This window comes from Ascaphus truei, chromosome 2 (genome assembly GCF_040206685.1).
Source record: "Ascaphus truei isolate aAscTru1 chromosome 2, aAscTru1.hap1, whole genome shotgun sequence".
In the NCBI taxonomy this organism is placed as follows: domain Eukaryota; kingdom Metazoa; phylum Chordata; class Amphibia; order Anura; family Ascaphidae; genus Ascaphus; species Ascaphus truei.
The window spans coordinates 392,881,101-392,896,249 of NC_134484.1; the positions used below are offsets into that span (position 1 = coordinate 392,881,101).

The following is a 15,149-nucleotide window of genomic DNA, read 5'->3' on the forward strand; positions in this document are numbered from 1 at the left end:
AATACTAGTAGTATCATCAATGGTATACAGAGGGTTTGGCATCTATATCCCTTCCTGAGGGACTGTGCCGCACAATGTGCTGACTGGTTGTGGGCTATATTGAAGGTGTAAATCCCATCAGTCATGTATACAGTTTCTGGCAGTTTGTACTTAACCAGGCACGCTGTGTTAACAGTTGAATCACACACTCAGCTTTTACCTAGAGTGCACAGCCAACAGGCTAAACAGGTAAATAGAGGCGCAGCAAAGCTACTAATCACCGAAGGGGATATGTATTATGTCTCCTGACCATGTAATCGGATGACAAGCTCCCCCCCCCCCGGCAAAGAAAAGCCACAAAGTCCTGACGCATATGTATCCAGCAAAGGGAACTGTGTATCACAAGTGCACCTATAACCAGGACAGTTGGCAGTGTGATCATGCAACAACTGTTGCAAGTAGGGCTCAGCTGTATACGACCTGATAATCGTGGCCTCTATTGCTCCAACACTCCTCCCTGCTCTCCGCTCACTGTTGACGTCGACGACCGTTTTACACAGATGCGCTTTGTCAAGGTGGATAGAGGTACCTTGTACTGTATACATGACTGATGGGATTTACACCTTCAATATAGCCCACAACCAGTCAGCACATTGTGCGGCACAGTCCCTCAGGAAGGGATATAGATGCTAAACCCTCTGTATACCATTGATGATACTACTAGTATTAACTGGTGTTTGTAGTGCTGTGTTATATATGTCTTACACAGCGTGCATGATTGAACACATACTGCTAGTACCATTACAGACGACAGACAGGTTATACATACATTAATTATAGCTGTTTCATCACAGCACACTATATATAACTATACTACTCTACCCACTCCCTGCACCCACTCCCTGTTTCTTTTAATATTTATAGTTGTCTTTGCATATGTGTTAAATAAACTTTTATATATATTTTCTATATGGTGTATGGGGTTTTTTACCCAGGGATTGAATTCTTCCCAGCCATTTATAGTAGAAGGGAGTGCAAATAGGATTTCTTTTGGGTTATCTCAACCCTACACCCTGTCCAATATTGCACTGAGACAGCTTTTTATAGTACTATAGCATTCTGTAAAAACAAAACAAAAAGCTGTATGATAAGCCAAGAAATGCCAGAAATCGCATTTTTTGCCAGAAACTGCTATTCCCTAAACAGTGATAATATTGTACTTGAAAAACTTGCAATATTTTCTCGCCAGCTACAGGCTGGCACTAAAGATATTGCAGGATGGATAAAAGCAGTTTCTTTTAGTTTTACTGCACAGAATTGATACCAGAGGCCGGTGGGGACCCCTCGAAGACCTGCAGGGACCCGCAGGGACCCCTGGAGATCCAGGGGTTCCCGTGGGTCCCTAGGGGCCCCTGCATCTCTGGGGGTCCCAGCATCTCCGGGGGCCCCACAGGTCTCCGCCTTCCTTCGGTATCGATCCTATGAAATAAAAATAAAATTGCAGCCAGTTTCATTACCTTAGTAAATAACCACTAAGGGTTAAATAGCAGGCACTGCTTTGTTGTTGGTACAGGGGTGGGTGAAGCTTGCAGCTACCCCAGGGTGGAGGTTTACTGTATGCCTTGTGGGAGGGTGGCAGTAGAAGTTAACCCCTTCATTATCTTAGTGGTTACAACTGCTAAGTTAATGAAGGGCTTAACCACTCGTGCTACCCTCCCTCAAGGCCTAAACACCCACCCGGGGAAAATACCACTTTCACAGGAATGGGTAAAAGTGCTATTCACCAAAGATGTAATAGAGCTTTTCCCCATTCAAAAAAAATTACAGTGCAAAACAACCCCCCCCTTCAACACCAACACATGATCTGAACCCCTTCAGTGTACATCTGATGGGGCTCCTCAAGAGCTGCTCCCCTCTGCCCAGCACCAGCGTGCGAAGGGTTGATATTTGCTTGTACTTTGTGGAACGTCAACCCCACAGACTGGAATATTAATGAGCCAAGAGGACACAAAGAACTGTTAATTTGCAGCTGCATTAATTCTGAACCCCTTCAGTGTACATCTGCGTCGCTCCATAGGTGGACAGACTTTGGTGCAGCCAAAGTGTGTGAGCAGTTTGCTGCCGTTAGCTGATGTTTGGTGATGTTAAAGATTCTCTATTTAACTCTGAAACTCACCAGCCCTTTTATCCCCTTTACCCAATTTTCCAACTCTGTCTATGAAATGTCTGTGATTTGACTGCATAACCTCTGTTCTTTAAATGTAACCATGTATTGTTATCTCTGTGCCCAGGACATACATTGAGAGTTACCTCTCGTTTTCAAGTATTACTTCCGGGTAAAACATTTTGATAAATAAAGCATACAGTACAGTAATGGGCAACATTACTATTATCCAGATATTACCACATTCATTTCAGTCTCGGAACCCCCTGCTTCCCGAGTTGCAGGCCGGTATGGGGTGCTGGTATCCCCGCAATGTTTACATCTTACGCGTCACATGACTGGGAGATTTAAACGCACAGGAGAAACCGGCACCCCATACACTTTATAAAAATTGTGTTTTTTCTTAGTGAATACCGTTTTGACACGTTTTAGTGTGCAGTAAAACAATGCAAAGTCGCTCGCCAATGCACTGATTTTATCGAGGTTTGGTGAATAGGCCCCGTAAAGCCTAATGGATCCAAAAACTAGGGACGATATATTCCATCGGACTCAATCAGGAGTACGATCTTGTACATTGTACGTAGTATTAGCCTGAGGGCAAAGAAGAAGGTTGGAATTAAAGTTTGGTCACCCTGAATATAAAATCATCCGATGAATGAAATTGCCCACAATAGATACCCTCTTACCTTTAGTACAATGGTTCTCAATGTTTATCCTGGTTAATATATTGGCACCCTATTGCCCTTAATGAGGAGAAGTTATCCAGGGTGGTCCTAGTCTTAAAATAAAAAAGATAAATGCCTTTTGGTACCTCCGAATCTTAAGTGACTCCTATACATTTCCCCATAATAATTGGGTGGAGTTATTTTAATAGGGAATTAATTGATAATAACTTAAGCAGTTAATAGTTTTACATTTATTGAGTGCTGCTGACTTTTTTGACTCATGTGCCCTTGTCGATCCACTGCTGGATGAAGGCCTCCCCAATGATCTTGCTCCAACACATTTTCAGATTTCATCCTACCATCTTACTTTTGGTAGTCTTGGTATCTAGTTGAGTACCATCCTTGTCCAATGATGATCATTTCTTCTTGCAATATCTCAGGTCCAATGCCGTTTTCATGTCTTCCCCCTTGTGATAATGTCAGACTTTTGTTTGGTTTTGAACCTATTCATTTTCTTTCCTGTCGGTCCAAGTTCCACATCCATACGTGAGCATGGGCAGACTACACTGGTTGAAACTTCTTCTTGAGGCACAGTAGTTTCCTTGAAATATTGTCTTGTTTATTCCAAATGTGCTCAATTCCCTCTTAATTCTCCTATTGATTTAGGAGTATATCAGACTTTATACATTTGTTGAAAATCACTTTGGCCTTGCTGAGATTCATACAGAGGCCCACATTCTTACTTGCTTTGGGCGAGTTATCCAATTTGTTGCTGTAGGTCTTCTGGACTTGTGTAAAAAATAAAAATGTAATTTACAAATCATAGGTGATTCAAATATTCCCTGTTCATCTTGATTCCTTTTTCTTCCGAATCTATTGTCTTGAACAATTCGTTGAGTGTTGTAGTGAAAAGTTTTGGTGACATCCCTTGTTGATTCTTCTCTTGCTTATATCTTCATGTAATCTAATGGATGATGTGACATTTTTATAAACGTTCTATACAATATCAATGTACACGTCTTCAACATGTCTTCTTAATGCATCTAGGACCGCTGTAGTGTAAACAGAATCAAATGCATTTTCATAATCTACAAATCCTAACAACATCATACTTATTTACTTTGGGATTTCACTTCTTGTACAACTTGGGTGTGGTCCATTGTGTTGTATCTACTTGTTCTATAGGCTGGGCAAAGATCAGGTTCTTTTGAAGCAGATTAGTGAGTATCTTCTTAAAATTCTTGGAAGAAATTGGAAGTACGTAGACTGATTGGTCTGTAGTTCTTGCGGTCTTCCTTCTCTCCTTTCTTGTGGATGAAGAAAACTATGGAATTACACAAGTGCTCTGGAATTTTCCTGTTCTTCAAACAGCATGTAAAGGGTTTTGCAAGGATTTTTTCTACTTCTTCCAAGATTTAAGTTGTAATTCCATCTTCCATGGGAGCCTTCCTATTCGTCATGGATTTGTTAGCTTTTGTCACTTCTGTATGGATACATGGTATATCATTGGTGGTTTATTCTTGCTTGCCTTCTGTTGACTTATGCCTTGTGTTCATGTACAATTTCATGCAGAAGTCCTCAACTCTCTTTATGCTAAGTGCACAGTCTTTTATTGTTGATTAATCGTCTGGTTTGAGTGCAAGGATTTGCTTCTTTCCAATCATAAGTTGCTGCTTTGTCCTCTTTAAGCTTTTGTCTTCAATATGCTTCTTTGCCAAAGGGAGAATGAGTGGCACAGTGAATAAAGACACTGACTCTGTAAACAATGACACTGAGTTTGAATCTGGTTCAATTCCAGGTGTTAGGTCCATGTGACCTTGGGCACTTCACTTTATCTCCTTGTGCCTCTGGTACAAAAGACATACTGTAGATTGTATGCTCATCTAGGAAGGGATTGTGTCTGTAAAAACTTCTACTGTATGTGCTGTGTACCGCATTTTATATTTTAATTGTGAACAGTTTGAGTCCCATTGGGAGAAAAGCGCGATATGAAATAGTTATTATTATGTTTTTACATGTTCAGTTAGGCATTTGCAGATTGTCTTGCATAGCTCCGCATATTCCATTTTTATTCTTGCATCTTGAGATTGTTTAATTTCTTGTTGTCTCCTCATTAATTGTTTTGTTTTATCAGATATTTTCTTATCCTGTTTTTTATTAGCTATTCCGACAGTTTATTTGCTATTTCAACTACTACTGTATCTTCATAAGTTTTTCATAATTGTTAAAGTGTACCCTTGCATTTCGAGCAAGGTGAAGCAATTTTTCAGTTCAAGTTGAAATTCTCTGCTGTTATTCTTGAGCTTATTGATTGATGTTGATGTTTTTTGTCTTCTTTTTAATCAGTTTTCTTCTTTCCAACTGTGCATTCAGGTGTAATCGGCAGCAAACCAATCAGTGATCAGTCCTTGTGTTAAAATGGTTAAGGACTGAACAGTCCTCAATCACGTATTTCTTGTTAGTTAGGATATGTTCAATTTATTTCTTGACTCCCTTCGGTCCATCCCATTTCCATTGATATTTGGATTCTTCTTGAAGAATTAATTGAAGATGTAGAAGTTTTCACATTCTGCCAATTCTACCAATTTGTCCCACGTTCTTTCCTGTTACCATAACCTTACCAACTGATGCTTCATCTTTCTGATGAGCACCAATCTTTGCATTGAAATCTCCCATAATGATCTTAAAGTAACAGTTTCCTTTTTTGTAAAGTTTATTGTTTTATGGTAGAATTGTAAGGGGGGAGGTTTAAACCTATAACGTAACCCTATTACTTATGCCTATTTCACCCATCTTATTACGTTCGCTCGTTACGTAATCAGGGGCGCCTGGTTCAATTCCCGGTGTCGGCTCCTTGTAACCTTGGGCAAGTCACTTTATCTCCCTGTGCCTCAGGCACCAAAAACAAAGATTGTAAGCTCCACGGGGCAGGGACCTGTGCCTGCAAAATGTCTCTGTAAAGTGCTACGTAAAACTAGCAGCGCTATACAAGAAGATGCTATTATTATTATTATCTTTTATTTATATATTGTAATTAACATTTCCTTCCTGCTGTTCTCGGCTCTGTCTGGGTTTTTCCAATAAACTGATTATTTCCCCATTCAAATTCCAACTGAAACTTTCTGCTGACAACTGCCATAGAACGCAGACTTGTCCAGGGTTCAGAGGGAGCATGAATATCAGGATCACCCCAAAAAGAAAGGAACAAATATAGTGTACTATTGTCACACAAACTTGGGGAGGAATTGGGTCTTGGCTCTTTCAGAGTGCCTACTTACAGTGTAGTCAAAAGATATGTGCAGGGAAAATAATATCCGGATGTCTGGATCAGGATGTATTTGTTGGTAGTAAATCTCAGGAAAAAGAAAAAAAAGGAGAAAACCGATTGTGCAGACCAAAATCAAATGTATCTTTAAAATAGATGACCAACATATGTACTCACATTGTGTACATCTATAATGGACACATAAATGGTGTTGGGCGCCTGAGGTCGTCTCCCGCCTTGGAGGTGGTGTTTTGTGCCGCTTCCCCGTCTCAAAATTCTCTCCTCACAGTTCTATAGCTGGTTGGCCCTCCGGTCTGGCGTGTCTCGGCACTTCCGGTCGGCTCAAATCACATCCGGACTTATGGATCATGGAGAGGAAGACGGTCTTGGATCGGCAAGTCCTCCTGGCACAGCATTTCAGCGCCACAGCAAACCTTGGCAGTAGCTCTACGCGTTTCACTGATCTTGTCAGCTTCGTCAGGAGAAGCATAGTCCCCATAATGGGTAGTCTAAATTTATAGTGTGTGCAATAAGTACAATTAAACCACAGGTTCTCTCAATGAGTACATAATTCTGTGATCAAAATCCTAATTGGTTCACGTCTAAAAATGGTCTTTTTAATTAAATGACAGTAAAACTTTAATACACAAAATAACAACATTTCTAAAAGCTTATTAAAATGAACTTATTAACGTAAATACCACATATTAAACCACCAAATTCCTCAGAAATCCATGGAATAGAAAAAGAGAGAGGGAAAATCATGAATCAATATGAATTCAAACATAATAAAACGTCAGAAAATATAGATATATAAATCTGGGCAGGAGTGAGGGGAGTGCAAGTGCAAATAACATGCTGGGGCAGACAGTGCTTCCCACATGGAGTAAAGAAATTCATAATTCAAACAAGGGTATTAATTTAAAAAGGGAGCTAGTTCAAAATCTATATTTAAACCATTGGGTACAATGTTGTTTAACCGGTGTATCCAAAACATTGCACGCTGCCCTAAATATTTGTCTCTATCTCGACCCCTCAAGTGTTGAAGCACATGTTCAATGCCCACATATTTTAAACCTCTTGGGTTTGATTGGTGAACTAGGGCAAAGTGTTTTGACACACTATAAGTCATAACACTACGGCTAATATTACTTAAATGCTCTAGTATTCTCGTTTTAATTGCTCTTTTAGTTTTTCCAACGTATTGTTGGCCACAAGGGCATTCTAGCAAATAGATAACATATTCAGATCTACAATTCATATATTTGTTGATCTAAAAAAAAAAAAAATTATTATTAGATTCTTTTTTCTTCTTCTTTATGCTCACAAGCTTTACATGTCAAGCACCCATAAAAGCCTCCCAATTGTTGGAGCCATCCCTTTAGCTTTTCTTTAGTTTTCCTAAGGGCATTAGGTGCAAGTTGGTTCTTTAAGTTTTGTGCCTTTTAAAAATGATATTAGGTTTGTTCAGAATATTGTCTTTTAAGACAGAATCATTTAATAAAACATGCCAGTGTTTTTTAATGATGTTACCTAATTTATTGGCTTCTCTATTATAAGTAGTTAAGAATGCTGTATCAAAATACTTATTCGGTGCTGTTTTTTCTTTTTTTAGGTTTTATTAATTCCTTTCTCTCTAAGCCACTTGCCTTATTAGTGCTAAGTTTAAAGTATCCTCATTATAATCCTTTTGTAAAAATCTATTCTTTAAAATTTTACATTGACTTAAAAAGGTATTATCATCTGTGCAATTTCTGCGCATTCTTCTAAACTGGCCGTAAGGTACGTTGTCCATCCACTGGGGATGATGACAACTGGAACGTAAAATATAGTTATTATTATCTACTGTTTTAAAAAATTACATTGTCTTAATTTCTCTGTCATGAATGTAGATAGTAAGATGTAAAAAGTCCAATTCTTCTCTACTAGTTATCAATGTAAATTTAAAATAGTACACTATATTTGTTCCTTTCTTTTTGGGGTGATCCTGATATTCACGCTCCCTCTGAACCCTGAACAAGTCTGTATTCTAAAGTGAATCCAAAACAATTCCCATCAGAGGTTGAAATGATATCCATTACCTAACATATTGCTATTTTTTTTATTTTCACTGTTTGTGTGAGCACTAGATCATATGTGATTTCCACACTGATTGGTGATTAAGATAATTTTTCACACTTAATTAATTCATGTGTGTTTAAGCGCAGTTCAGATCACCTGGGTTTCTAAACTGCCATAGAACCCCATGCAGGCAGCTACTGTACTCTGCAGGTTCGATGAGCAGCAGCTCAGCTCTTGCAAAGTCTTGTAACTTACAATTCCTGCATCTTGGAAGGTTGTCAATTTGACTTCCTTGCAGAAGTCTTCCATTTCATTGTCTGCATGACTTGATGTTGGATCATACACTTGGATTATGTGAAGCCTGTATCGCTTTGTCAACTGAATGGCGAGTCTGGCTGCTCTTTCTGATGAGCTTTCATACTCCACTATGTTGTTTCTCCATCTCTTATTAAAGATACTCCACTGATTCTAACATTATTTGTACCTCTGTAATAAAATAGGTGTCTGCTTTTGTGTTAAATGAAGCCTTCATCTTTTCTTCTAATTTCACTTAGGCCAACAATACTCCATTTAATCTGTTCAAGTTCCTTCCCTCAAATCCTTATTTCACTGCCTCAAACTAGCAGAAAGGTGGCAATGTGTGTTCAGGAAGATGTATAGTGGCTTGAGCAGCATCTACGATGTAACGGAAAATATGTAGCATGTGTAACAGAGTGTGTAGGGCTACTGAGAGGAACATGGGTAATACAGTAACTGTCAAGTGGCAGCGCCTCGTCCTGAACTATTTTACCACACTTTAAAAAAAAAAAAGATATTAAGACTCTTGATGCAATAAATAAATTCAACATGAGTGCAATATATTTGTACCTTAAATCACATTTATACTTTGTCACACTATTCTTGTTCTCTATTTATTCCCATATGGTAACATGCCTAAATACACTGTATTGAATCTATATTGTGAGCAACTCAAAGATTAAACAGCAAGGGAAAGCAACATAGCATACTACTAATTTAACCGTGAATGCTGCAACTTAACCAGTCTCTTTGTGATTATTAAAGATTATTATTTAATTTCCCTATATTATATTTTTTCCACCATGTTTTAATTTTAAATGTTTTTGGTTCTCATATTTCATGTACACTTTAATGGACGGACTATGAACTTGTATGATCAGAATCCGTGGGACAACCTAAGTGCTCCAATGTAATCACTTGGGTTATCCTATATAGAAATACATTCACTTTAGATGGCACTCTATTTTCTATTGAAGTTAATCATATTACACCCGATAACATATATTTTTTATGATCTCTCACACATTTATTATTACTATATTTATCACAGATTTTCTTATTATATATCTTTTATTATATTATTATTTTCAGTCTTTTAAGCACCTTTTATTGTTGTTTAGTTTTTTCAAGTATTTGTATAAATCATTTACAATTCCTCATTTGTAAACTTAGCATTCATATACATTTCTGGAGCAACTTAATTTGTTTATGTAGCCACAGTCCATGTATAAGGTTAGATATCAGGTGAAGTGGAAGTAAAATGTTTACCATCTTGTTGATGTGTAAATCATTAAGATTGACCCATCAGCTCACAATTACGTCTAGTAGCTTGTTTTACTTTGAGGATGCAGATTAAATAATAAATGCTGCCCTATCTCAACATCGTCATGGTGAAAAGATGGTAATTTATTCTCACTTTCCTTGACCTCCTTTTATGACTTTATAGGGGAATCTTTGACCTTACAATTAATGTTTTTATATTTGTAATGGTTTTCTTTGTTTTTCTTTCATTTATCCAACAAAAGTGGAGGTGAGACCAATCTCAATAACTTTTCAAATGAACATTTCTTGTAGTACCTATTGACATGAATTGTACATGAACCAAGATAATAAATAAACACATTTAGCACTGTATTTTTAAATTGTTAAAATTCTGAACATCAATTTATCTTTTCTGTAATAAATACAACAGGTAAGTAATCCAAATTTGAAACAATAACTCTGACATCTATTAATAATATAATGTGGTGCCTTCTGGTTCAGCCTCAAAAATTAGCTCAAAATGTAAACTAGATAGACAAGATGTATTTATGTATTTCTCAATTCACAAAGGTAAAAGTCTTACCGATTGATTAGCTGCTCTACCATAACTCCAAATTTTCACTAAGCTCAGATCCATCTCATTTGCAGCTGGTCAACTTTACTCAAACTAATAATAAAAAAAGAATTTTGATACTACATCTCCAAGTAGACACCACTGTCTTACCTTCCACCCTTTACCTTTCAAATTTTCTAATTATTTTGAAAATTATCAAAGAATATACTTCCCAGCTCCCATTCTGCTATAGAGGCATTTCTAACTCAGGTTTCCAATACTATTATTTTTAATTTCTAAGACAGTTTCCACACTATTTTGCGTGATGATCTCTTAGCCACAGATACACTATACAAGTAGGTCCCAGTTATACAGGTCATGCATTGGATTTATTATATTCAATGTGTTCCGTGAGCTACATTTCTCTCTTCAATTTTTAAAATGCAGCAACAGCACAACACGAACACAATAAATGTGTAAAAAACTGAACCCATCCATTTCTCAAATTCTCTCTCTTACGTTAGGGTACCATTATCTTTTTCACAGGACAAATCTGTAAACTGTAGTGCTATCTTTGAAAAATTCTAGAATTGTTAAATGCAGTAAATGTATAATAGCTAATTAATTTGCATCAATAGGTATAAAATAAAAATTAGGTTAATTTTGTACTCTTTGTATAAACAGAAAATTGAATTCTTCATAACAAGAAGTCAGTTAAAATTTGTTTTCATACAGTACATTTACACATACATGCATTCCGAAATATACTGTATAATAATTTACTAAATTTACTAGGTCCCCAATAATATGAATAATAGCGGAAAGTCCTCATATTCTGTTTAGATCATCGCCAATGCTCCCAGAGAGTGATTTCTCCTAAAAACAAGCTATACAGTGATGACATTAAACCACTTACTGACACTCAAGACATAAAACTAATGAAAATTACCTTGATAATTTGATTTAAAGAAATGCAAGTTCAAATTGCCTCTCAGCATAAATTTAGTGGAAATATGCAGATTTCTGACCATGATACATAGCCCTAATACAGATACATTTTAGCCTGCTTCGCTACTGGAGTTACTCTGTCAGCAAAAAATGTCAATAATTTGTTACATTTAAATTAATTTTGGAAACATAAAATTCTGACCTGAATAAATACAAAGCTGCCATTTCTTTCTTTTACATATTTTCCTTATATAGCGCTGACATGTATGCAATGGGTCCATGCCCCATGAGGCTTACAATCTAATTATGGAGCCTGGGTCCCAGGGATACTTGCCTAAGGTCACAAGGAGCTGACCCTGGCATTTGAACCATGCTGCACCGTTAAAAATCAGCGTCATTGTTTTTTTGTTTTTTTTTTAGTCAGTGCATTTACTCACTGAGCCATTCCTTCAGTACTCCATCCTTATCTGAACTCCAAAAACACTGTAAATGACTCCAAAAAAAGGAGTTTAGCGTACAGTAAATGAATTATTTTAGAAAGAGTAACAACTAAAAAGAAGGTTGTCTGAAGGTTTTCCCCCACAATAGGACTTGGCAGTAATTGAAACTTTGTTAATTGTTTTACACATACGTAGCCTTATGGATGTGATCAAAATAATAATGACTTGCAGGTTAATGAAGACACAATGGCCTCTATTTGAATTGTCATAAATATACTATCCGGTGCTGAAAAAAATTCACATCTATTGAAATTAATGGTAGTAAACTTTTCTCCAGCTTCTGTAAAGGCTTCACTATTTATTTAATAAGGGCTCATGAAAGACAGCTAGCGAATAATAAAGATGACGACAACACAAAAGAAAGCACAGTTCTCTCATAGTCAGAAACATAAGCAAAGCAATCAAGAAAAACTGGGATTTATTGTATCCTTCTCGTTTTGGCTTACATGTATGTTCCAAACGTACAATAACTGGACCAGGAACAATGTTACAAAATTCATTACAATTATTAACAATGTAAAATGCGTGACTCACAAATATAAAAAAAGCATAATGCATTAAGTACATGATTATTATTTACTGACATACAAAACCATGCAAAGATACAGTGATGATTATGGATACAGAGTACAAATTCTAATTTGTTACAATTTACCACAAATTGGAAGTTTTACTGGTAGGTAAAAGCCATCTATAGTCTATTCATGAAATGACAACAGCTGGTGGTTGTATACCAGTTCCGCTTGAATGTTTAAGCTACACACATAAAGAAGAAAAACGCACAAAAACTAATGTCTTTCTTGCCTTATCAAAATAGGTTATGAAATCCAAACAATTTCTTTGTTCATGTTGTAGTTCCATACAAGTTACAATTTCTAGTTCTGTCATCATCAGGCACTTTTACTCAGTCACATGATTATGAAAACTAAAGAGGATAATTTTGACATTTCTTGGTACAGACATTCATCATTTACAACTATTATTTACCAAAAAAAAAAACAGAAATATATATGCAATAATAACCTGTTTCAGGCTAAAAATGGCCTGCATTACAGAACAGTTTATTTAAGGTGGATAAGTAAAATATCTTTGATGTTTTCTTATAGAATGCTGTGGGGATTGCAATACGATGCTTTTCAAAACCAGTTTCACATCTTACAAAATCTTTCAACCTAGTATTGTGAATAGCATTCATGTTTTCATGTTTTCAATTTCCGTGCTTAGCTGCTGTGGCGACTCTGTCTCCTCCTTCTCGTTTTCATCTTCCTACATAAAAAAAAAAACATGTGTTAACTAGGGAATATTTAGGCACAAATATTTATTTTTATTTTATATTTTTTCTATCCTAACGAAAGGTCTTTTATCACAAATACTAAAGAACACAAAAAATCATTAGTAAAGCATTAAAATTAACACTCGCATTATCTACACCCCTCTGAGTCCATATTGAGCCTAGTGTTGACATACATTAGTCTTTCTTTGAAGAAGAACATTAGCAGAACGCTGAAGGCATGCCCGTCCACCAATGCTTAGAACATTTATTTAAATAGAAACATTGCAAAACTTTTTTTTAAGGATGTCACAAATAAGTTTTTTTGCTTTAGGTCTTATTTTTTGGTCTTTTTAATGATTTGAATAATTTTACTTTTAATGACCTAAGACTTACAGTATTAGAACAGTTTTGCATTCATTCAGAATGTTTCTGTTGTTATTTAGATTGAGTTCATGAGGGGTAATTTCTTCCACTGGAAACCAGATAGTATGAAGATATTGTTTAGCCAGGTAATAATTTATATAAATCTACATACAGTTTTATGCATATGGAAACCTTCATGATATTGAATATATATGATGCAAATAGATGATTGTTGTGCTGCTATACAGTACATGCTAAGGACATAGGATGTGCAGGAAGAAAACATTATAACACTGTGTGTTTACTGAAACAATTCTGTAGTGTCACATTTGCTGAAGTCTGGTGATAACTTTGCCACCAAACCTTACTCTTCCAGTAGTAACTCACAACACCTACTGTAAATTGTGAAAATCATGCATTTCTGCAGAACATCTGTAAAACTGAAACCAAAAACTGATTACAAATTGAACAATTACTCAGCACTGACAAAATTGTAACATGTTGTATTTTTTAGCTAAAAACTACTAGCATTAGTAGACAAAAAATATTTAAATATACAAACACTTGTACTTAAACTGTAAGCCATTTCAAATCACATTTGCTTTCATTTGTATGTATGCATCTAGTATTTCAAGAACTACACACCACAAACAAATTTGGAAGTATGGCAGTGATTTTATTTTTGCAACAAAATGTTTTCACTTTATCATATGTTCCAACAATAAATTTAACTGCAGAGACACTTCATGTGCTGCAGCATCATATTTTTGTCCCATCTAGCATATTTCCTTGACAGTGCTGCCAATTTTCCAATTACTTGTACAGCCATATGTTATCTGAAGATCAGTCAGGTCTAAAATAGTAAACATGAGCCTATGAGGCAGCAGCATGCTTATAGTTTTCAGCTGCATCAACTACAAGAGCCGTGCTCATAATTTGCTGCAACATCCTCTTGAGCACATTGAATAAACCAAGCGACATCAGAATATTGGTTTCCATTGGAAAAATAATACAGCCATAAAAGAGAAACCAAGCAGAATGACTACAAAAAGATTTTGGTGTCAACCTAGATTTTAATTGTGTTTAACAAATTAAAGCCAATCAAATGTACAGTAGATTGGTTTGATTAAATTGAATTAAATATTTGTTGCTCAAGCCTAACAGCTTATTTGATTTGAAATGAAAATTAATACCCACATTTATGTTTAGATTTGAAAGAAGTTGCATGACAATTTGATGCAGTAAATAATACATTATAGCGCTATTTAATCTATTATTGCATGACATCAAGCTACTAGGAAATATATATATATAGGGGGGGAGAGATAGGCTTCAGTCAGATACATTCCAGGATACACTGTTTTTATGTTAAAACTTTTCTTGCTTTATCCATTGTAACACCGTCGGAAGAAGAGATCAGTGTATTTCGAAAGCTCGCACAAATAAAAGCATTTTGTTAGCCACAGAACGGTATTGTCTATTCGTTATATCAGTGTTTCTCAAATGGGGTTCCACGGAACCCCAGCCGTCCTAGTGGTTCCGCCTACGGACAGGCCACCCGCACTCACTGTGCAGGCTTTCCCACTCAACCTTTCCCGAGCCCGCTCTCAGGTCAGGACTGCAGGAGCGCGCTCTAGCAGTGCGGCACTTCCGGTGCCTGCTACAGCGCGTGTGCGTGTAGCCATAATTGCCTCCTGCACTTCCGCCACCTCCTCCGCCCCCCCCGCTGCCGCCACCTCCTCCTTCGCCCCCCCGCCGCGCTTGGGTAAAAGGATAAAAATTACCACAAGGCTGTGAGAATTACCAATCAGAACGCGT

The 15,149-nt window shown here is 36.7% G+C and overlaps 1 protein-coding gene across 14 annotated transcripts in view; it reads right to left on the reverse strand.

Annotated features, from left to right (window-relative positions):
* Positions 1-12,096: 12,096 nt before the first annotated feature.
* The window catches only part of PHF14 (PHD finger protein 14), a 416,918-nt gene continuing 413,865 nt past the window's right edge, over positions 12,097-15,149 (reverse strand). For all 14 annotated transcript variants that reach the window (XR_012799268.1, XM_075587256.1, XM_075587252.1 and 11 more), the window contains one exon: positions 12,097-12,961. Coding sequence is in view for 13 of the 14 variants with exons in the window: in XM_075587256.1 (XP_075443371.1) it covers positions 12,887-12,961 (75 nt within the window). In the remaining variant the exon portion in view is untranslated. The remainder of the gene's footprint in view (positions 12,962-15,149) is intronic.